Source organism: Drosophila hydei, unplaced genomic scaffold (genome assembly GCF_003285905.1).
Source record: "Drosophila hydei strain 15085-1641.00,03,60 unplaced genomic scaffold, DhydRS2 tig00000044-arrow-arrow-pilon, whole genome shotgun sequence".
In the NCBI taxonomy this organism is placed as follows: Eukaryota; Metazoa; Arthropoda; class Insecta; order Diptera; family Drosophilidae; genus Drosophila; species Drosophila hydei.
The window spans coordinates 16,042-41,079 of NW_022045653.1; the positions used below are offsets into that span (position 1 = coordinate 16,042).

The 25,038-nt window shown below is 40.3% G+C and overlaps 2 protein-coding genes and 1 pseudogene across 2 annotated transcripts; all 3 read left to right on the forward strand.

Annotated features, from left to right (window-relative positions):
* Positions 1-19,586: 19,586 nt before the first annotated feature.
* Positions 19,587-20,811, forward strand: LOC111603517 (polycystic kidney disease 2-like 2 protein). The gene is made up of 5 exons (XM_030226035.1): positions 19,587-19,741; positions 19,799-20,029; positions 20,090-20,332; positions 20,384-20,643; positions 20,700-20,811. Exons 1-5 carry the CDS (start codon positions 19,610-19,612, stop codon positions 20,809-20,811), a joined length of 978 nt encoding a protein of 325 aa, XP_030081895.1. The 5' UTR covers positions 19,587-19,609.
* A 1,588-nt stretch (positions 20,812-22,399) lies between these two features.
* Positions 22,400-23,156, forward strand: LOC115483781 (annotated as a pseudogene).
* A 739-nt stretch (positions 23,157-23,895) lies between these two features.
* On the forward strand, positions 23,896-25,033 carry LOC115483783 (40S ribosomal protein S5b-like; the record flags this gene model as incomplete). Its single annotated transcript, XM_030226037.1, has 3 exons — positions 23,896-24,283; positions 24,356-24,929; positions 24,986-25,033. Coding segments are annotated over exons 2-3 (609 nt in total), but the record flags the coding sequence as incomplete, so codon positions are not given.
* Between the last annotated feature and the right edge of the window lie 5 nt (positions 25,034-25,038).

Genomic DNA, 25,038 nt, shown 5'->3' on the forward strand with positions numbered 1-25,038 from the left:
GTGGTCCTCACTTTCTGCAGCAGTCCCAGGTGCCAAACTCGATCAAACGCCTGTTTGATGTCTAAAAAGACGGCAGAGCAGTACATCTTTTCTTCAAAGGCTCCAAGGATATGGTGCACAACTCTGTGAACCTGTTCCGGTGTTCCATGCTGTCTCCTGAAGCCAAACTGATGGTTTGGAATGGCCTCCTGGCGTCCCAGATGTGTCAGTACTCGTTCCAGAAATATTCTTTCGAATATTTTGGAGAGTACTGGCAACAGGCTAATTGGTCTGTACGACTCAATTTCTCCCACGGGTTTGCCAGGCTTAGGAATCATCACAATCACGGCGCGCTTCCAGCAGGCTGGAAAGTGCCGGATGCGGAGCATGGCGTTGTACACCATAGTTATGTAGTCTATGGTGGAGTCAGGCAGTGCTCTAAGGACTCTGCCGTTTATTAGATCATATCCAGGGGATTTTTTTGCCTTCACTCTTCTGATGTGTTCAAGAACCTCTTCTTTTGTACATCCAGTTATCTGGTCTTCAGCTGGGAGGGGCGAGAGAACGATGTCTTCTGTTGCTTCGATTTCTGAGGCCTCTGCGGTAATCACCGGCGTGAATTGGTCTTGAAGGTGGTTTGCAAAAGCCTCAGCTTGAGCTTCGTCTCCAATGTGCCAGGAACCAGAAATGCTCCGAATGGGATGACGTCGTATTGGCTGCCGTTTGAGCTTTCTTGTAAATTTCCATAATTGAAACTCTGCGTCAGTGGGCGATTCAGCTCGTACCAGCGCATCGCTGATACACCTCTTTTGAAGCAGGGCGAGAGCAGCTTTAAGATGCCTCGTGGCTTCGTTGTACATGGATTTGGCATCAGGCGTGCGTAATCTTAACCAGCGTCTCCTGGCCCATCTTTTGTGTATTAGTAGGTGTTGGGCCTCCAAGGTGAGGGGGATGTTGTACGGAGACTGTTGTCTTGTTTGGCAAGATGGTGGGGCGGCTTGGTGCGCAGCTTTGACTATTTCTTCCTGCAGTTTGTTTGCTGCGTAGTCCACGTCTTCAGGAGTGTTAAGTTCCATTTCTATGTGCAAAGAGTAATGGAGCTCGCGCCTAAAGACTCCTAAATCTGATCCTGCTGGCAGTAGTTGTTTCCTAATGGGCAAGGGCTGTGGCTGCGCGTGGATTGTGACTATTAGTGGCAGGTGGTCAGAGGATAGGTCCAAGGATTCTTCAATGGTCAATTGCCGGTCACAGATGCCTTTGTAGACAGCGAAGTCGATTGCCGAGGGCCTGTGTCCATTAATTGGGTAACGGGTGGGGGCTCCAGTCGCCAATATGCTGAATTGTAAGTTTTGAATCGCCTCAAATATGACTTCTCCGCGACGATTCGCACTATTGCTTCCCCAAAATGGGTGCCATCCATTCCAGTCGCCGCCGATGAGGGTCTTATTCAACCTTTGGCCTAGAACCTGTTCCATGTGATGATCACACAGACCAGTGTTTGGCGGAAGATAAATTGACGCAACTTCGATCGCTCCAATAGACGTAGGCAGGGTGATGGCTGAGACCTGCATTGTTGCGTTGCAAATTGGCAGTAAAGGTGTATGCGGTATTGTTGCTCGTATGAGGATTGAGGATCCACCAAAGCAGTTTGCTCCTTCACCATGAGCCTGATAGTGTTCGTATCCGAAAATTTGTGTAGTGGGGCACTCATGAGTTTCTGTTATTAACATTATATCTATGTTTTCTTGTGAGAGAAACGCAGCCAGTTCCTGAGTCTTGTTTCTCAGGCCATTGGCGTTCCAGATACCCACACGTAAAGCCATTATTTGTAGGCAAGCTTGGTTATGATGGCCATTAAACTGTTTAGCATGGTTGCTTGTTGGGATTGTACTTCTCGCATCGCTTTGAGCTCGGCATTAATTGCGTCAAACTGACGTTGTTGTTGCTGAAGCATTTCAGTGAACAAAGTGTCACTTGTGGTATTCTTATTTGACGGTCCACCTCTAGCGGCCTGTGCGTAAGAAACACCACTAATAGGCGTTGCAAAGCTCGTGGCTTGGGTAATGCTCCGGGGCCTTGTAATTTCGGAAGCAGTACTCGGACCCGTAGACGGTGTTTGTGTGGGACTCCTTTTTTGTGCTGGGGATTGCAATTTGCGCAACCGCTTGTATACTTGGCAGCCCTTATAGTTGGCTGGGTGCTGTAACTCACAGTGCACACAAGTTGGTGCCTGGTCCTTTTCGCGGGTGCAGTCTTTGGATGCGTGTTTCCCGGCGCAACGCACACATCTGGGAGCTTTGTGGCAGTAGCGTTGTGTGTGTCCAAATTCTTGACAGCGATGGCATTGTGTCAGGTCGTTGTATCTTCTTGGCAGTTCCACTGTGCAGCGTTGCCTGCAGACAACTCGAATGTCCAAAATTTCTTTGTTGTTGGGGGCCTGAGCCACGTCAACAAAAAATATATTTAGCGGTGTTTTGTCCATACGGCTCAGTGGGTTGTGCACATTTGTAATTGTGTGGCCTTTGGTTTCCAATTCCTTTTTAATTAGTGTTGTATCAGTGCTGGAGTGAAGCCCTTTGAACACGACTCTATATGGTTTGTCCTCCTTAAGCTGGTAGCAGTGGAACTCCAATTCCAGCTTAGTAAAGTGGTCTATAACTCTGCGATAGTCCTCACTGCATTGGGTTAATACACCTATGTTATTCTTCTTTGGCTTAATTACGTATGATTTAGCATCAATTACTTTATCTATTATCTGTTGAAGTAGGGCCACAGACTTGATGTTTGGACACCATATGGGGGGCGGACGAGGTTTCGGAGTAGTTTGCTGGTCGGTCAATACTGGGGCTTCTGGAGCTACAGGTGATTCGCTGTAGTCTTCATCTTCTTCTACGAGCAGTGAAAATCGATTTTCTGATATTAATGCTGCATTGCTGGTGCTTGGTTCGTCGAAGATGAGCCTTTTCTTGATGGTTTTTGGTGAATTTGGCTGTTTACGTTTCGTGTTTTTGTTGTTAGTGATGCCTTGCACGGAGGCGATATCTATTTTTGAGTTTATTGGCATGATGGAGGCTTGCCTATTTGCCATCACAACGTTAAGCTGGGCTTGCATTTCTGCATTTACCTTTACAGCTGTAGCGAGGTTATTGACATTAGATGTCATCGCGGATTGTGCTTTTGAGTGCAGGCGCACTCGCGCCAAGCGACGAAATTTCGTAAATTGCAATTAAAGCAATTGAGTTACGCGGAAGCAAGCGATAAGAAAACGCTGCGTGTGCGGTTTTTGTTGCTGTTGCGTTGAAGAATGCACCGCAAAGTTCTATTTTTAGAACTCTGCAGCAGTAGAGCTTAAGCGAAGGCTGTTCGAATTCACGTCTTTACAGGTCGAACGACTGATCGCGATTGACGCTCTAATTCTTAGGCACGCAAAACGTGCACAGAAAACACAAATTCCTGTGGTTAGCCCCAAAATAGATTAAAAAAGAAGAACTTATTCAAAAGTGTTCCTTTCCACTTAAAATGAACGTAATCTAAAGCCCAAAGCAATATACTAACAGAGGACTCTTACAAACGCTTACCTCAACAAACTCTAACCTACCTTACTCTTAAACACTCTACTCTACTCTTACCACCCTTACTCTTACTCTTACTCTACTCTTAATACCCCTACTCTACTACTCTTATCTACTCTTACTTACTCTACTCTACTCTTACTCTTACTCTTACTCTTACTCTTAACTCTACTCTTACACTCTTACTCCTACTCTACTTCTCTTACTACTCTTACTCTTACGACTTACTCTACCTCTGTTACCTCTTACTCTTACTACTCTTACTCTTACTCTTACTCTTACTCTTACTCTTACTCTTACTCTTACTCTTACTCTTACTCTTACTCTTACTCTTACTCTTACTCTTACTCTTACTCTTACTCTTACTCTTACTCTTACTCTTACTCTTACTCTTACTCTTACTCTTACTCTTACTCTTACTCTTACTCTTACTCTTACTCTTACTCTTACTCTTACTCTTACTTACTCTTACTCTTACTCTTACTCTTACTCTTACTCTTACTCTTACTCTTACTCTTACTCTTACTCTTACTCTTACTCTTACTCTTACTCTTACTCTTACTCTTACTCTTACTCTTACTCTTACTCTTACTCTTACTCTTACTCTTACTCTTACTCTTACTCTTACTCTTACTCTTACTCTTACTCTTACTCTTACTCTTACTCTTACTCTTACTCTTACTCTTACTCTTACTCTTACTCTTACTCTTACTCTTACTCTTACTCTTACTCTTACTCTTACTCTTACTCTTACTCTTACTCTTACTCTTACTCTTACTCTTACTCTTACTCTTACTCTTACTCTTACTCTTACTCTTACTCTTACTCTTACTCTTACTCTTACTCTTACTCTTACTCTTACTCTTACTCTTACTCTTACTCTTACTCTTACTCTTACTCTTACTCTTACTCTTACTCTTACTCTTACTCTTACTCTTACTCTTACTCTTACTCTTACTCTTACTCTTACTCTTACTCTTACTCTTACTCTTACTCTTACTCTTACTCTTACTCTTACTCTTACTCTTACTCTTACTCTTACTCTTACTCTTACTCTTACTCTTACTCTTACTCTTACTCTTACTCTTACTCTTACTCTTACTCTTACTCTTACTCTTACTCTTACTCTTACTCTTACTCTTACTCTTACTCTTACTCTTACTCTTACTCTTACTCTTACTCTTACTCTTACTCTTACTCTTACTCTTACTCTTACTCTTACTCTTACTCTTACTCTTACTCTTACTCTTACTCTTACTCTTACTCTTACTCTTACTCTTACTCTTACTCTTACTCTTACTCTTACTCTTACTCTTACTCTTACTCTTACTCTTACTCTTACTCTTACTCTTACTCTTACTCTTACTCTTACTCTTACTCTTACTCTTACTCTTACTCTTACTCTTACTCTTACTCTTACTCTTACTCTTACTCTTACTCTTACTCTTACTCTTACTCTTACTCTTACTCTTACTCTTACTCTTACTCTTACTCTTACTCTTACTCTTACTCTTACTCTTACTCTTACTCTTACTCTTACTCTTACTCTTACTCTTACTCTTACTCTTACTCTTACTCTTACTCTTACTCTTACTCTTACTCTTACTCTTACTCTTACTCTTACTCTTACTCTTACTCTTACTCTTACTCTTACTCTTACTCTTACTCTTACTCTTACTCTTACTCTTACTCTTACTCTTACTCTTACTCTTACTCTTACTCTTACTCTTACTCTTACTCTTACTCTTACTCTTACTCTTACTCTTACTCTTACTCTTACTCTTACTCTTACTCTTACTCTTACTTACTCTTACTCTTACTCTTACTCTTACTCTTACTCTTACTCTTACTCTTACTCTTACTCTTACTCTTACTCTTACTCTTACTCTTACTCTTACTCTTACTCTTACTCTTACTCTTACTCTTACTCTTACTCTTACTCTTACTCTTACTCTTACTCTTACTCTTACTCTTACTCTTACTCTTACTCTTACTCTTACTCTTACTCTTACTCTTACTCTTACTCTTACTCTTACTCTTACTCTTACTCTTACTCTTACTCTTACTCTTCTCTTACTCTTACTCTTACTCTTACTCTTACTCTTACTCTTACTCTTACTCTTACTCTTACTCTTACTCTTACTCTTACTCTTACTCTTACTCTTACTCTTACTCTTACTCTTACTCTTACTCTTACTCTTACTCTTACTCTTACTCTTACTCTTACTCTTACTCTTACTCTTACTCTTACTCTTACTCTTACTCTTACTCTTACTCTTACTCTTACTCTTACTCTTACTCTTACTCTTACTCTTACTCTTACTCTTACTCTTACTCTTACTCTTACTCTTACTCTTACTCTTACTCTTACTCTTACTCTTACTCTTACTCTTACTCTTACTCTTACTCTTACTCTTACTCTTACTCTTACTCTTACTCTTACTCTTACTCCTTACTCTTACTCTTACTCTTACTCTTATCTTACTCTTACTCTTACTCTTACCTTACTTCTTACTCCTTACTCTTACTCTTACTCTTACTCTTACTCTTACTCTTACTCTTACTCTTACTCTTACTCTTACTCTTACTCTTACTCTTACTCTTACTCTTTCTCTTACTCTTTCTCTTACTCTTACTCTTACTCTTACTCTTACTCTTACTCTTACTCTTACTCTTACTCTTACTCTTACTCTTACTCTTACTCTTACTCTTACTCTTACTCTTTCCAACAAAACCCAAGATCTAATTGATCTGCTTGTGTGTAAAATAATGTCTATTTAATTCTATCAATTAACTTTCTGATGTACCCTAAACATATTTCAGTACAATAAGCTAAGACAACCCTTTGGCAATGACACTTTCAGAAGAGACAAATCCAATCCCTTTTGTATGTTCGCCTATGAGATTGAGCAGGCTAGCTGCTTTTGGGCGTATCCATGGATGGCTAGTGTCTCGTGAGACCCAGAAAGTCGATAATTTGACGCGGCAGTTTGCTCGAGTCATTTGTATTAAGTGGGCTTAGCACAAGGCAGAAAAAAGCGCCACGACACAGCTGGCAAATTAATATTTTGGCTCCTCGTGTGTGTAACACGGCGTATTCGTAACCCGAGTCCAATGACAAGTGAACAAATGTATTCTAATCCATACTTGGCCGCATCTGATTTCGAGCCAAACAAACGAACAAAGACAAGGAAACTGTTGTACCACGTGTGAACGTATTTATATATGTATACTGTAGCCTACTGTAGTCTACGTATGCTGTATGCTGTATGCTGTAGGCTGTATGTGCTGTATGCTGTATGCTGTATGCTGTATGCTGTATGCTGTATGCTGTATGCTGTATGCTGTATGCTGTATGCTGTATGCTTGTATGCTGTATGCTGTATGCTGTATGCTGTATGCTGTATGCTGTATGCTGTATGCTGTATGCTGTATGCTGTATGCTGTATGCTGTATGCTGTATGCTGTATGCTGTATGCTGTATGCTGTATGCTGTATGCTGTATGCTGTATGCTGTATGCTGTATGCTGTATGCTGTATGCTGTATGCTGTATGCTGTATGCTGTATGCTGTATGCTGTATGCTGTATGCTGTATGCTGTATGCTGTATGCTGTATGCTGTATGCTGTATGCTGTATGCTGTATGCTGTATGCTGTATGCTGTATGCTGTATGCTGTATGCTGTATGCTGTATGCTGTATGCTGTATGCTGTATGCTGTATGCTGTATGCTGTATGCTGTATGCTGTATGCTGTATGCTGTATGCTGTATGCTGTATGCTGTATGCTGTATGCTGTATGCTGTATGCTGTATGCTGTATGCTGTATGCTGTATGCTGTATGCTGTATGCTGGTATGCTGTATGCTGTATCGTATGCTGTATGCTGTATGCTGTATGCTGTATGCTGTATGCTGTATGCTGTATGCTGTATGCTGTATGCTTGGTATGCTGTATGCTGTATGCTGTATGCTGTATGCTGTATGCTGTATGCTGTATGCTGTATGCTGTATGCTGTATGCTGTATGCTGTATCTGTATGCTGTATGCTGTATGGCTGTATGCTGTATGCTGTATGCTGTATGCTGTAGCTGTATGCTGTATGCTGTAGTATGCTGTATGCTGTATGCTGTATGCTGTATGCTGTATGCTGTATGCTGTATGCTGTATGCTTAGCTGTATGCCTGTATGCTGTATGCTGTATGCTGTATGCTGTATGCTGTATGCCTGTATGCTGTATGCTGTATCTGTATGCGTATGCTGTATGCTGTATGCTGTATGCTGTATGCTGTATGCTGTATGCTGTATGCTTATCGTATGCTGTATGCTGTATGCTGTATGCTGTATGCTGTATGCTGTATGCTGTATGCTGTATGCTGTATGCTGTATGCTGTATGCTGTATGCTGTATGCTGTATGCTGTATGCTGTATGCTGTATGCTGTATGCTGTATGCTGTATGCTGTATGCTGTATGCTGTATGCTGTATGCTGTATGCTGTATGCTGTATGCTGTATGCTGTATGCTGTATGCTGTATGCTGTATGCTGTATGCTGTATGCTGTATGCTGTATGCTGTATGCTGTATGCTGTATGCTGTATGCTGTATGCTGTATGCTGTATGCTGTATGCTGTATGCTGTATGCTGTATGCTGTATGCTGTATGCTGATGCTGTATGCTGTATGCTGTATGCTGTATGCTGTATGCTGTATGCTGTATGCTGTATGCTGTATGCGTATGCTGTATGCTGTATGCTGTATGCTGTATGCTGTATGCTGTATGCTGTATGCTGTATGCTTTATGCTGTATGCTGTATGCTGTATGCTGTAGGCTTATGCTGTATGCCTGTCTGCTGTATGCTGTATGCGTATGCTGTATGCTGTATGCTGTATGCTGTATGCTGTATGCGTATGCTGTATGCTGTATGCTGTATGCTGTATGCTGTATGCTGTATGCTGTATGCTGTATGCTGTATGCTGTATGCTGTATGCTGTATGCTGTATGCTGTATGCTGTATGCTGTATGCTGTAGCTGTATGCTGTATGCTGTATGCTGTATGCTGTATGCTGTATGCTGTATGCTGTATTGCTGTATGCTGTATGCTGTATGCTGTATGCTGTATGCTGTATGCTGATGCTGTATGCTGTATGCTGTATGCTGTATGCTGTATGCTGTATGCTGTATGCTGTATGCTGTATGCTGTATGCTGTATGCTGTATGCTGTATGCTGTATGCTGTATGCTGTATGCTGTATGCTGTATGCTGTATGCTGTATGCTGTATGCTGTATGCTGCTAGTAACTTCTATACTTAATAATAACTTCTATACTATAATAATTATTAAGTGTATAACCTGTATAATCAAATTTAGTACCTTATGATCATATGCATATATATGGAATAAGGGCCAATAATAGTTTACTGCATTCCTATCGTTTGGCAAAGCCTTGCCGTTTAAGTCGTCTTATGGGTCTGGCAGGGATTAGTTAGCTTCGGTGTCTATCCGTGTATCTGCTTGTATGTCTTCCAATAAGCAGCTTGAGGTCTCTATGGAGTGTTGTGCCGCGTATATACCAGGGTGAGTTCGTTATCTGTCGTAGTACTCGGTTCTGCAATACCTAAACCCGTTTGTAATTGGATTTGGCAGCAATTCCCTAGATTTGCACTCCATAGAGCCATATCGGTAGGATACACTGCATGTAGACAGCTATTTAGCATCTCAGCGGCAAGGTGCTTTTTTAATTGTTGAGCCATCGCAGTTGTTGCAGTCTGTGACGACATTTCTTCAGCTTTGAGGTGATACGCTTGTCCAGTGTGATGCCAAAATATTTCGCCTGTGCTGGTGGCTGTAGTGTTACTCCCGCCAGCTGGATTGGGGGGTTTGCATTGTCAGCCTTTTTAGGGTGAAGCAAGGGTTTAATGTTTTTAGCGGGTTGACTTCTAGATTCCACCAATCAGCGAGAGCATCAAGATACCTCTGTAGTCCATTACTTCTATACTTTCAGTAAACTTGCTTATCTTTAAGTAATACATCTGCTGCTTTCTATAAAAAAATTGTTTATCTGTTTATAAAATAATTGGAAAAAGTATTGAAACCCAAAGCATCTTTTATCCAAGTCAACCAACAAACTATAAAATGCAACAGTCTTAGAAATCAAACCGCACTCCGCAAAATAACGAAGTTGGGCGGAATCAGCTCTTTGCAGCAGCAAGTAACGAGATAGCGCTCCGGAAATTTGAGCAATGCAGCCAAATTGCGTTAAACCAAGCAAACCCCTCTAAGGGCAACAGCCCACGGTCGCCGGACCCAGACCCAGATCCCGATCCAAACCCATGCTTCAAGTCCAGACAACTTTATGCTCACCTCAACTAAAGACAAACTGTGCGTTGAAAGCATAAATTCTTGATTGCAATAGATGCTGTCGACATTGACGGCGACTGCGACTGCGACTGCGACAGCGGCTGCGTCACTGTGACTGTGACGTAGACTGCGACGTCGACATTGTCGTCGTTGTCCTCATCGTTGTCAGCAGCAGCGAAGTTGTCATCATTTTGACATCTTCTCATGAACTTGCGCCATATTTCACCCACGGGTAGCGTTACAAAGGCCAGCCACGCCCACCCACAGGACAAGAGACAGTCAAGCTGGCAAGCAGTTAAATTGCGTCCAAACGTAACAAAGGCAACACGTGACATCTGCGACACATAAATAAACCACTATTGTGAATTATTACGCGCCATCATCAGCCACGACTTCGTGAAAGGTGGAAAATGGTTGCTGGAGGAGATGGGTGATGTGGGGGGGAGGGGAGAGGGGGAGATGTGGGCCAGCATCCACTGTGCCATCGTCCAGATCACTGTTTTATTTATAAAGCTCAAATCAATGGAGACTAAATCGCCATAAAGCTCTCAACAGCTCACGGTTCGGCCCACAGTGCTCCTTGGAGCGTAGGTAACACGGCGTAGCCTACTTTTGGGGCAAATTAAGTGCTTAAATTTCAATTAAAACTTGTGTCTCTCGATTTCAATTGGAAGTTTCCTGCCAATAGGGCTTAATAACAGCGATACTTTATAGTAATTAGCTGCAGTCAAATTTAATTGCCAGGAAGCTCGGCTAAAAGGTAATAACAGTTAGACTATTTTGGGCTCAAATAAATTATATTCCGAGTGAATTTGACGTCTTCATTGCTTTCAATTTATTTAACATGAAATGAACCAAAATATTTCTTACAGCTTGAATTTAGATACAAGTAAATCAAAGCAGCTAAGAATGTTGCAATTAGAAACGATTGACCGATTCCGATTCCGATCAGATTTACCAAGCCTTATATAAATCAAGCTTGATCCATAGTAAGAAACTTACTCAATTTGAAATATGAAATATATTTTAATCTCTTACCCAAAGACCCCAAATTGAATTTTAAGTCAATTTCTAGAGAAGGTTACTTATAGGAATTCTAGTTATACAATTAGAGAAGATATCGAAGATATCGATATCGTGGATCAAAGTAGTAATCGTATATATTCCTCAAGCTCCCAATTCTTATCCAAAGAGGGTTAATAGGAATATATGTTTACTCTGAACCTGAAGATTTTATTAAGGAACAGTCTTCCATGAAGCCAATATACTCTGCTCGCAACATTAATGAGTAAACTGAACTACTTCTAGCTGGGTTAATTAATTGCATTTTGAACTGTTTATCAAACTGAAATACTTTATTTAGACTGGAATGCGGAATGCAAATAAATGAGATTTATTTTTTGCAAAAAGAAAAGAGCAAAAAAAACATTTATTTATTTCTTTAAAATGCCTAATGCCAGCTGTCAAGTAGTATTCAAAATACGAGGAATTCAAGCTGAAATTTGTTGCCGGATTGCTTTCTATTTTACGTTTGCCATTATTGCGAGCGTCAGTCGGACAGACAGCAGGAATTCGAGGGGCAGAAATTTGTATTCGTTGAGCTCACAATACATTTCGGCTGCCATTTCTCTCGATTGCTGTCTTTGATTGCAGCTGACCTACTTGCTGGCTGATTACCCAACCGCATACATACGCATTTATAGAAACACATACGTACTCATACATACGTATATATATATATATATATGAGAGAGAGAGAGAAAGAGAGAGCCAGCGAATACTTTACATAACTTAAGCACATTCCGCATACCTCGCTGGCAAATAACTTTGCATATTTGGCGGCGCCTTTGCCTTTGACTTTGCCTTTGGCTTTGGCTCGTGTCTTGATTTATGCAAAGTTTTCACTGCTGCCGCAGCAGCTACTTCGATTAATTGCTGGCAGAGTTCCCAGAGTATACGAATACGAACTCGCTACCCGCTGCACATGAGCAACTTATGACAGGCAATTCGCAAAAAAACACCAAAACCAACTCGCAAAGTATCACATTAATTTCCAGCTCGCTTTTAAGCGACTGCCAAAGTTTTGTTTGCCAGCGACTTAGTTTGTCTCGTCTCTGGGCTAAGCTGTTCTCTCTTTGCGTTTGCCGCCAGCCTTAAATGCAAATTTTTGCCATTTATATGAATTTGATAAGCATAATGAAATCGGCGAAGCATAATGAGATGAGCAACTCTTACATCGACTGACTTGAGACGGCCTCAGCTAAGATTTTTAGAAATCTCTGTGCATCGATTTTGCTCAAGGCCTGCGCAGGCTTCTTCTAATTACATTTTTATCATTTAAGCTTGTAACTCGATATTGAAATTAATAATAAGCGTATCTATCTATATCTTTTCTGTAACTTGATTACATTGTATAAGTAATGCAAGTAAATAGTAGTTATGAATGTGATTATTTGTGTGTGCTTATTATGTTTATGCTGCAAAGCAGAATGTAATGTAATGTTACAGCTACACGCAAACATTTAAATATTTTACAGGAACTTCGGCTCTGTACCTCTCTACATATCATACTCTACATCCTTCTATCTATTTTCTTGACCACTTCTCCACTGTATCCCCCTTTCTTATTCTCTCTATCTGATTCTCTCTATATATCCCATACACTATCGCTATCTCTCTATATATATCTCCATCTCTATTCCGCGCCCTCAACTTATCTTTATGTCTCTATGTATCCACCTCTCTCTCATATTTTCTCTTTTTTCTATTTACCTCTTTTTTATCTCATTCTTGTTCTCTCTCTCTCTCTCTCTTTCCCTCAGTCTTAATTCTCTTTCTGTGTCTGTGTCTCTGTCTCTCTCTCCCTCTCCCTCTTTATAACTCTTTTTGACTCCCCTGCCCCTCTGTCTCTCTCCCTTTCTATCAATCTATCGCCCTGTCTCTCTCTCTCGCTCTTTGTCTCCCTCGCTCTGTCTCTCTCTCTCTCCGTCTCTCTCTATTCCTCTCTCTCCCTCTTTCTCTGTCCGCATCACTCTCCCTCACTTCCTCTCACACATTTCTCTCCCTTCGCCTTTCTCATCCTCTCTTTCCCTTACCTTTTCTTCCCCTCTGAACCATTCTCCGCCTTTCTTCCTTTTCCACTTGCTTCGCTCAGCTAACAATATTTTATTATTTGCATTTTACTTACCCAAACTACTTTCGGCTAGCGCAAGCGAAATCTCAAAATCAACTCAAGCGCGCTGCGAACCTGTCAACCGCAAGGATTCGCCGGGGACGGTGGCATGCAACACACATGGGTAGCTAAATGTGTACTATATGTAGCGCGAACTAACTGCACCTGACGCACACACAGCGAGGTAACTCCGTTTTTCTGCTGCTAGGTCGACCTGTAGCTAATAGTTTACTTTCGCTGAAATATTTGCTTTGCTGCTGCAGCAGTTCTATTGCACACTCACACACTCGCACACACCCACGTTGAGTCAATTTTTATCAGAACTGTTAAATTTGCATACGACATGACAGTTGACTATTCACTTGCGCCGTTGGTAACTGCAACTGGCCAAGATTATTTACCAAATGCCCCATGCAGTTGGCAGTTGGCAGCAGCAGCAGCAGCAGCAGGAGCCAACGGCATTAGCAGATCAAGGTGCAGCAGCCTCAGCAGTCGCTGCTATTTTTCAAATATTTCCATTTCGACTAGCGTTGCCATCGTTAGCAGCCGGCGCGTGCCTAAAACTGCATTTGAAGATGAACATGCCCCAAGGGCCGTTGGGTGTTTAATGTGCCGGCTGTTTGCCGAAAAATTAAGATAATTACGTAGACGGCGCTGGAGTTGCTGTCAGGATCAGCCGCAAATTGCCGTCATCATTCTTGACTACCTTTTGTTGTGCCAGGACTTATGAGAAAGGCCGAAATGTCATGTACAAAAGATAAAAAGGACACGCCGGCTAATGAAACAGCAGCAAAGCGTAATAACAAAACAGAAACAAAAATAAAAAAGCAGAGCGAGCGAGCGAGAGAGGGGGGGCGAGGAAGAGAGAGAGACAGCAAAAGCATTGTGCAGAGCAAACACCGAAAGGATTGTAAGGCGCATTTCCATTTCGGCCAAAACACCCACGCCCACACGCCATAGCTTTTTGCCAACTTCTATTGTTGTTGCTATTGCTATTGTTGCTGTTATTCAGCTACCGTTGCCTTTGTTAAATTGAAACAATTTGTCACTCTTGGCCAACTTGCCAGCGGGCATTGTTTTTGCAGCAGAGCCGCCCCCGCCCATTTGATAATGAAATAAATGAAGAGTAAAGTGAGTCGGGGCATAAATATGTACAAATATGTTTTGTATTTTGTTTTTAATATTTCTGTGTGTTTCGCAATTGTATTGTGGAAAATATGAGCGCGAGTGTTGGCAATTATTCAGGCCTTATGCGATCTGAATTATCACAGAAATTATACTCAAATTACAAATTTTGCTTTTATTGTCGAGGATTTATTTACATGTTGTACTCAATTTTTATTAATAATAGTGTGTATATATACGAATTTATATGATATGTGATGCTTGATATGATATATGTGATATTTATGAAACCTTATATTAGACAAGCTAAGTTGATTGAACAGCTTACAAAAATTAACACTATTTACCTTATAATGTAGGTCTCAACATCACATCATGAAAAGCTAAATGAAAGTCAAAATATAAATATTTAAAAAAATGTTAATATAATAAAAGTATTTCTCAATGTCGTTGTATTATTAATAAAATAAAATTCTTAACAAATTTTAAATTTATTTATCAGGAATATGCCTTAAATGTCTTGCCTTAGAGCGCCAACTACAAGGCCAGCTTTGCCTCACTTTTATAGATTTGATATGCCATCAGAAAAATGTTACATTCTAAATTAAAACGTAATTTTAATAAAGTTTCATAAGTGCAATATATCAATTAATCGAACTAGAATTCATTGAAAATAAGTTAAACTACGTTTGTTTCAAATAATAATAATAATTAACAATAATAATAACAATCATTTAATGTTTTATATTTTTAATATTTGATAAACTATACAATTTAAGAAAAAATAAGAGAATTATCAATATATATATTTTATTTATTTAAATTGAAAATTTTGTTAGGCAAAGAAAAAATTCTTCATTTGCCAAACTCTTTTTGATTAGCTCAGCTCAACATATAATGTTAAATATATCTTTAATCTAAGTAGTTGATATATTAGTCGTGTATATTATATATATATATATATATATATATAAATAAATATAAATATGAAGCCAGCTAGTCTAGTCCATATAACCTGGCCAAGAACTATCCCTAGGTCTGCTCAGGACATTAAAGTTACTCAGCAAATGGGAATTCACATCAGGCGTGTTGTTGGTAATGAATTTAAAGCTCGAGCATATTGTTTACACACATGCATAATGTGTACTGAGTGTGTATGTGCGATGTGTAATGCACACACAATGCAAAGAAACTCAAATTGAACTCCATTTGCTCGGTGGCTGCGGCCACGTGTGGAAAGAGGGCATAAAAAATAAAACAGAAGGAAAATCAACGCCAGTTAAATTTTATTTAAATGGCAATTTCATTTGCATAACTTACGCGTAGCGCAGGGCACTACATGAATTAACATTAATATGCCAGATGGCCTCTTAGCGCAAATAAAATCAATTCAAACTGCTCGATGGGCAGTTAAAGCAATGAGCAAATGCCAGAAACCAATTCATTTTGTTTGGTTTATTTAAGCCAAGGCTTCGACTTCCCCATGCACACACGCTCACAGCTGAATTCAGTTATCCAGGTTTTTGACGTACTTAACCTCCGGTGGTCTGCGCCGCCTCGTGATAAGCCCAAGGATCTGGCCAGCAAGTGGCCATTTGATCTGTTGCCCCTTTTCGATTTGCTGCCCGTTCGCCAAAGCGGCCTAAATGTCTAACGTAACAGGAAATAAATTCTCAACAGCCTTTTGTGCCATGGCTGATGCTACTCGAACATCCGCCACGCCCAGCAACCCCCTGCCGTAGCAGCTGTATTTACTGGACTGTGGCCGGCCCAAAAGAACCTGGCAAAATGTTTGCTTTAAATGCGGTCACCTGGCCCAGACTTATTGCCGTTGATACGACACTTTGGTCGGGGTGCTCCGGCTAGGCCAACACACTTCACGTTGAGATAGACATTTTTCATTTCATATATGAATAAATATTAAAATATATCAAATAAATATAAATAAATAGTTAATAACATTTTCAAGCATATGAAGTAGAAATCACAGCAAAGCCAGCTCGATCCTTATCTGGCTGACTCTGAAGAGCTTGAAATGTTCTAGTAGAAAATTGTTTATTTATATACACTATATTGTTTTTATTTAGTTTATTTATGATTACAATATTCAAAACAAATTAAATTTGATGACTTTTTGGTAAACAAAAATTACCTTGTTAAAATTCTAAATCAGCATCTGATTCAGAAACTAGTATGTGTCCAACTCGTGCGCGTAAAGATATTCTAGACCACAGCTAGAAAAAGTTCTGCGGGTCAATTCGAAGTGCTACAACTTCAAGAAAAAGTTAACTAAATAACAGTTGTGGGATCTGAAAGTACTTAACAAAAAATTTTTTATTAAAGTGTGGAACAGAGTTCAATAAAAGTTTTTTATTGTCTTATGTGATAAGAGTTTGGAATAAATATACAAAACATCTTATATTTTCATTGAAACTGTGAGTGAGAATGAAGTTTATGTAGACCAATTGAAATGTATATCTTAAATATATATATTATATAATATATACATTAAATATTAAGTGTAAGTTTTAAAGCAACTGTCCCGTTAATATATAATTCCAAGTATATAATGTAAAATGTCTATAATAATAAAAACTATCTTGTATGGCGCCAAGAACATCAAACTTCTCCCATACATCCGCATTGCAGGGTATATATCATATTCGCATATGTCGACGATTGATTGCACATGCCATTTATGTTGTTTATTTTGATGTACTTTCTTGTTGCTGCTGCTGTGCTTTGTAGTGTTTGTGTCTGAGGCAGCACTGCTTCAAATGCAACATTTCACCGGAAAGGAGCGGAAGAGCTTTTATATGCCCGGGCTACTTCCGGTCTGTGGGAGGCGCAAGTAGTTGTTCTTGTTGCTTTTTTTGCTTTTGTTGTCCGTCCCGAGTAGCTGCTTGGCAGGCAGCTAACAATGGCAGCGCCTATGCATATGCTGCAGATCCCTCTGCCAACGCAGTCAAGTGCTAACAAAGTGTTGCATACTTAAAGGCGACGCCCTTAAACTTGCCAGCCGCAGTTTAATAAATGGCCATACGACTGCCATGCACCAGCCCCTAGGAGCAGCTACTCACAGAGCCCATCAATCGATGCACTTTGAGATGAGTCGATTGCTGCTGTATGTCCTGGGAGAGCTGGACTTTTGAACTATGTGCAGCGGTCTTAAGAGTGATTTAAATATGAGATCAATTTATGGGTGCCGGGGGCAATAACATATATATTTGAACAGGAGAAAGGGGAGAGGGAGATAAATAGAGAGAGAGATGTAGACCTTCAAAATAGGAGAAGTGGAATACACTTCACTCTATAGACTTATCTCAAAATATATACATATAGTCTTCCTAGTGTTGAGGCAACTTACCTAATCATGCTAAGACTCAAAGCATGTTGAAGACTAAGACGTTTTTTACACAGTTTCAGAATCAATTAAAGGATCACCAAGTTAGGCATCAACAACTTTACAAATATTATAAATATATCGAAGCATTTCGAGTCGAAATATGAAATTGAATCTAGAAAAATAGTCGAAAATAAGTCTCTGAAAACATGTCCGACCGAAGAACAAGGAAGCCATCGTACTACATTATTAGCGAAAAGATAATTCGAAATTTTATAACTAAGTTTCTCATACTCTTAATCTTACTTTGTTGCACGCACATAAGTGAGCATATTGGGAGCTATATTTTGCTTCACCTATACTCCCTTTCTGTCTCTCTCTCTCTCTCTCCGTGTCTACAGTCACAGATACTGTAGTGCCGAAGTACGCCTATTTCAGTTACATCCAAACAGAGCATGTGTTCGTCGAAGAAAACAAACTATATGGGAAAGTATGAATATGTTGGTCCCATGTTCCATAACGTGCAGAAGATCGATGATATATGGGATTACTGCAAATACAATTTTCTGTATATTTTACACAGCGATGACTTGAGCGAGGAGGGCGAAAGCCCAGATTTCCATACCTCTTCAACATGGGCTTCGTAGTGGGTCTGCCTAGAATACGACAGATACGCGTCAGGGACAAACAATGTACGCATAAAATCGACCTTGACAGTATCAAAATGAAAAAATGTTATCCAGTTTATTCATCAAGAAATTCATTCAAAGGAACTTATAAAGAGTAAGTAACTCTAACAGCATTTTGGCCATTAAAAATCAGGCTATATGCCTCAAAGACTTCTGAGATAATCCAACAATATTCGCCTTCTCTAGCTGTTAACAAGTTTTAAACTTTCTTAACTATTTCTTTCGTTTTTCCCCTTCGTTCTCTACTCAATCCTCTCACTCTTTCCATCTTTTTCCCCATTCTCTACTTAACTAATCTTACCTAATCTTACTATATATACTCTCCATATTTTTCCCGATCTTCCCCTTTCTCTCCTGTTCTACAAATTATCTCTGCATTTTCTCACATGTTCTCCCTCTCTTTCCTTTTCTCCTGTTTTCTTCCCTTCATTCCCTAGTCTGCCCTCTCTTCACTGTCTACTCAGCCCTCTCCTTTCGCCACCTACCTACCTATCTCTTCCTTTCGTCCATCTCACTCCATCTCTCTATCCATATAAACCTCTCTCCAGATCACTTCTCCTACCTATGTTCTCCTCTTTCATTCTCCTTTATATATCTCTCTCTTACCCACTTTAGCCCTCTACTAAATTCTCTCGCCTTCAAGACTCCATCTCTCGTCTCCTGCTTCACTCCCCTCCCTTCTCATACATCTCTTCTACAACCTCCCTTTTCATACCTTTCTCTTCCTCTCGTACCCTCCCTTGCGCTCTCTTAGCTTCTCTTCCCTTCTCTCGCTCCGATTTATCCTCCTGTTTTCTACCTCCCTGTCTCTTTTCTGCCCCCGTCTTCTACTCAATCGCTCGTTCCCAACTTTTCTCTCTCTCGCCATCAATTCCATTTCCATTTTCATTCCTCTATTTCAATGCCTACAACAAGTGTGTCTAACAATTACTATCTATACTATTCTCGATTCTCTATTATTATTCTATTCTATATATATTTTCTAATCTCTACTCCTCTAGCGTGAAGTACGTGGCAGATGCAATACAAATTCCAAAAACCTTTATACACCTATGAAGGCGGAGGATTCTCAGTCAACCTGGGCCACGACTTCATCGAGAATATGAACACCTTGAACAATCTAATGAACGCCGACTGGATCGATTCGGCTACACGTCTAGTTGTTATAGAAATGAATGTCTACTTCGATGGCATCGATTTTTTTTCATCTCATTAAGTAAGTTTCATGATCCACAAAGCAATTTCATTCGCTCTTTATGTCGTCGGACGAAATTCAGATTAGTGTTCGAAATAATGCCGACGGGGATTGTGGTGCCCTCAGTTGCACATACAGTGGATACCCCAAAACACCTTCCTAACTCTGGACGTCTTATCCATGTGCGCGGGCGGCGTCTTCTGCTTGATTGCTATATACTATACTTATGTGGAAATTACCGAAATTATTTGGATTGGTCCGAAGGCCTATGCCGGAAATGTATATAACTATATTGACTTCTTTTTCCTGACTGTGCGTTAATTCCACTTCGATTCGACTTTGATTTCTGATCGTTTTTCATACACTCAGTCAGCATACGCCGTGTTTGCCTACAACGTTTGGCACATCTTTCAGATTAGAAGCATCCAAAAGGCATTCCTGGCAAATCGCTTTAGATATATCAATATGGATGATTTGCTTCTGGGCTGGAAAACATATATACAAGTGCTGGGAGTCATGAACTTTATGGCCTGGCTAAAGCCCATGCGGTTCGTCTCCTTCCACAGGTCAATTCAACAGGTGTTGTCTGCTGTGCGCGTGGTAAGCGCAGTATTCCCATGATCTCAGGCGATTTCCATTGAACAAGCCTCCACTTTGCAGTCCTTTAAGAGTATAGTCAGCCTATGTTTGCTCTGCTTGATCATAACGGGTGCATTTGCCCAATTGGGCTGCATTGCATTTAGCCAGGTGCATCAGGAATATACCACGGAGTTCGCCTCGATCATTGCCCAAATCCGCTTTCTCATGACCGACATATCCTATACATCTCTGGAGGACGCCCATCCGGATCTGGCGCCATTCTTCTTTGTCGTCCTTGTCGTGGCCACCTATTGCATAATACTGGTAAGTGCGCCGTGTCGAGGCCCAAAGAGCTCCAACTGAGTCAACTCTTAGAATTTGTTCAAAGCCATTTACCTGAGCGCCGAAGAAGATGTCAAAAGGCAGCTGATCGTGAACGATTATAAAGTGATTCGCATGCTACTGCAGGGCTTCAAGTATTACCTCTGCTTCTGGCGCAAGCTCAGCTCCGAGGAGATACACACAGTTGAGATGCGACAAGAACAGGACAATTTGCCTGACAAAGACGTGAATGGGAAGCCAAAGTACATTTATCAGGTGGAGCCACTTATTAAACTGCGCGAGCAACTGGCACTGTGAGTTCTGCTTACAATCTGATGATATAGATAATCCATTTTCCATTTGAGTTCAGGGAGTCCGAACGTTGCACGCGTCTTGAGGAAATACTTGAGGTATTTGTGGACACAATCGAGAATATTGAACAGCTGCAAAAGCCCAAGAAAGTTAAGAAGAAGCACAATTAATATGATTTAATATATGTCGTGATAAATATATAAAATATATAAAATATATAAATTACATAAAATATATAAAATATAATATTCAATTAAAGAAATTAAAATTAAAATAAAAATAATAAAATATTTATTTTACCTAAATCTAAAATAAATTAAAAATAAAAATGTAAAAACAAATAGAAATGATAAAAAATCTTGAAATAATTAATTATGTTGTTAATATATATAAAGAAATATATATAAAATTATAAGCTAAGACAGTATTGATTCTAATCCTTTCCTGGAATTTGACTATCTGAGCCAAGGCGTCTTCTTCTGCTCGCTAGCTCCAGCAGCACCTGCAACTCTGCGCCACTGCGAGTGACGACGGTCGACAAAAGAGCTCAAAAACCTGCAACATTTATAAATACTGTTAGCTAATTTCAATTTTAGGAACTTTAAACTTTAAAAGAAATCGCATACGCCGCTTCGGCTCTCATCGCATTTGCATTTCCCATTTGCTTAAATTCGGGCGTCAGAGATAAAGCGAACACAAAAATAAGTCAAGAGAAAAAAAGCGCAGGTTAATGGATTTTTCTTGTGATATTTGACTTGAGACACACGGCGATGACCACCATACCCTTATACTCCTATATATATATATATTTTTTTGGCTTTAAGACGACTTTTATTTTATTTCACTCTTTATGCTGTGCTGGATTTTACAAGTGAAAAAGTTTACATTTATTATCAAGATGTCTAGAGTAGGCGGCCCCATTTTGGAGGGACAACAAACAACACATTACGTTTAATTGAATGTTGCGGTTGTCGCTTGTCGTCGGCACACGACTACAACAACAAGAACAACAACTACAGCAGCAACATGGCGCACATGATGCCCGCTTGCTCGGGCTGAGCTTTTGTGTTTGCTGGGCACGCGCCTAAGAACAAAAATTATAATGTAGTGTAAATATTTAATGGTGATGTGGCTTTAGATTATGTTGCCATCACGTGGCCGCTGTTAAACGTCTGCCCTCCTCCTGAGCGCCGGTAGCTTGGCCAATTCAATGAACTGTAAATTTCACTGGCTGTTCTGCGTATTTTTCGCGTGCACAAAGCAAAATAAAACATAACTTATTTGTAAGTGCGCATCACTGAGCTGCAGACGCAGATAATAAAGGTGAAATGAATATATATATGTCATTTGCATATATTTCAATGAAAGTTTCTCATAAACATACAATTCTTAGTGTTTTACAGCAAGTGGAATTTGAATTTAGGCGCGTTACACACTGGCGCCATCTGTTATTAGCTTTGGTAAGGGCAGGTAATTACTGAGTTACATAGCAATCAGGCAGTGTGTGTTGCATGCCTCAAACGAATAATTTAAGTCGAAGTATTTGACATTTTAGATATCGAATATGTATCGATTGGCGTGACTTACTCGATACCTTATGATAGAGAAAATGTACGTCATGTGATTGTGGATTCTTTTTTTCGCACGAAGCAGTCACCTGTCGGCCGAGAAAAATACAATTACGCCTGCAATTTGGTAAATAGCAATTCAATTTCATACAAAATCTAAGTTTATACTGTGTTTTGAACAATAGACAGACAAAAATCGTGCAAGATGGCGCCCCAAATACGCACAGTCGTAACCCAACATTTCTATGGCTCTTCCTCGCCGCGGCCACCATTCTAATACTCTACTTTGTTATGACTGGCAAGGGCGAACGCGTAAGCGTAGGTTGGTTCCTGACCACATCTAGTCCGTATATGTGGGCCTGTCTGGGCATCGGATTATCTGTTTCCCTGTCTGTCGTTGGCGCTGCCCTTGGCATTCATACCACGGGCACCAGCATTGTGGGCGGTGGCGTAAAGGCGCCACGCATTAAGACCAAGAATTTGATTTCGGTTATTTTTTGTGAGGCTGTCGCCATTTACGGCCTAATTACTACTGCCATCGTGCTCTCTGGCCAGCTGGAGCAGTTCAAAATGGAATCTGCGCTCGCCAGCGAGACCGTGATGAGCACGAACTGGTTCTCGGGCTATTTGATTTTCGGTGCAGGCTTGGCCGTTGGCTTTGTGAACTTGTTCTGCGGTATCGCGGTCGGTATTGTTGGGTCCGGAGCAGCGCTTTCGGATGCTGCTAATGCTGCACTCTTTGTCAAGATTCTGATCGTGGAGATTTTCGGCTCAGCCATTGGTCTCTTTGGTTTGATTGTGGGCATATATATGACATCCAAAGCTAAGATGGGTGATAAGGATTAAGTGGACGTGAGTATTAATTAATTTTAATCGATATACAACATTCCTCAAGCACTTAACAAAAGTTTTTACAGTTCTTGTGTCACGCGCCCAATCAAAAAAAATAAAAAAATACATAGATACTACAAAACAAGAACAACAATCAGTCATCAAGCCATTCCGACAAAAAAAATAACACAACAACAACGGTGTTCCATCTTTTGGAAATTACAAACTCGATATACGCAGTTACTGTTACAGAAGTAAACCCTCGCCCTTTCTGCAACGCTTACGACAACATGGGACTTTAGTTACTTATTAAGTTAAAAAGTTAAAAATTTAAAATTTTTACGCTGCGCGCGCGTTTCGTTAATTTTCAGCATCAAACGTTAATGTGCGCTGTGTAAAAATTACATTGATTATTTTTTATTGTTATCAGTTATTTTATAAGTGTGCGAAAAAAAACAAGTGTGTGTGTTTTTATGATATAGCTAAATGTAGTTGTTTATATTATTTGTTCATTTTTGGCACTTGTATTTCTAAAAAAGTATTATATTAACTACAACTACAAATAATAAACATAAAACTGTATATCTTATGCTACTGTTAATGCAGAAGTACTAGAAAGTACACCAACAATATTATTATTATTACTATAGAAAGTATTCCATATTAAAGCTATTAAATACATGAGTTTTGTTAAACAATCCCCAACATCTTGAGTGATCCCACTTTAATCGATTGCACAGGCAACATATCTATAATCACGACTTTTTACATAATTCTCCAAATGTTAACCTGATTGCGAAAACCCTGTATTTCCATTAAAATCCATTTGTTATAACTCTTTGACTTACCGATATTTCAAATCTGGCCGATAGTTTGATATAAAACGCAGTATCTGCATCGAATCCTATCGAAATCATTTTCTAGCGTTGATTCATTCACTTTCGCTGATCAAGGATACTAACATTGTTAAGGTTGTATCACGTTTCGTCATTTTAACCATTGCCGCTTTGCTCCGATTGTAAATACTCGACTGTTCACATCAACTGCAAGAATACCTATAGTTCAATTGAGCTAACTATTAGCTCGACTGTCAGATTTCAGGAATGCCTATAATTCAGTTTGTCTGAGCTTGGCCACACGTCAAGTGATTAAGCACTTTCACGCTGGCAGCTTGATCAAACTATTTTGTGTCCTGCTTTCAATAAGAGCTGTCGAATTTTTCTGAATTCCTACGGGAAGCGATGTAAGTTTCTTTGTAAAATAACAAGCAAAACAAACTATTGAAATCTAAATGAAAATATTTCGCCCCCTTTAGAACTGCAACAAATATGTCAGATTACGGAGAGTGCACATTCGAGCCAGGCTATGATAATTCTGAGTCACAGCAGCTGCACGACCCAACTCAGGCTCAGCAGCCAGCAGAAGATGCCATCTGGGAGGAGAACGATCCGAATACGTTCGAGCAAGCAGCCACCAATGAGTGGCCCGAAATCAAGATATTTGGTCGCTGGAGCTGCGATGAAATTACCATCAGTGACATTTCACTGCAGGACTATATCGCTGTCAAGGAGAAGTTCGCTCGCTACTTGCCGCACTCGGCCGGACGCTATGCAGCCAAACGTTTCCGCAAGGCCCAATGCCCCATTGTGGAACGTCTGACTTGCGGCTTAATGATGAAGGGACGCAGCAATGGCAAAAAGCTGCTCGCCTGTCGCATCGTCAAGCATGCATTCGAGATTATTTATTTGCTGACCTCGGAGAATCCTTTGCAGGTCACAGTAAATGCCATTGTCAACGCTGGGCCACGCGAGGACTCCACACGCATCGGACGCGCAGGAACTGTGCGTCGACAGGCTGTAGACGTGTCGCCGTTGCGTCGCGTTAATCAGGCAAGTGCTGAGAACTTAACAATGTCAATTACTAACGCTCTTATGTCATACTCCAGGCCATTTGGTTGATCTGCACAGGAGCACGTGAGGCTGCTTTTCGCAACATCAA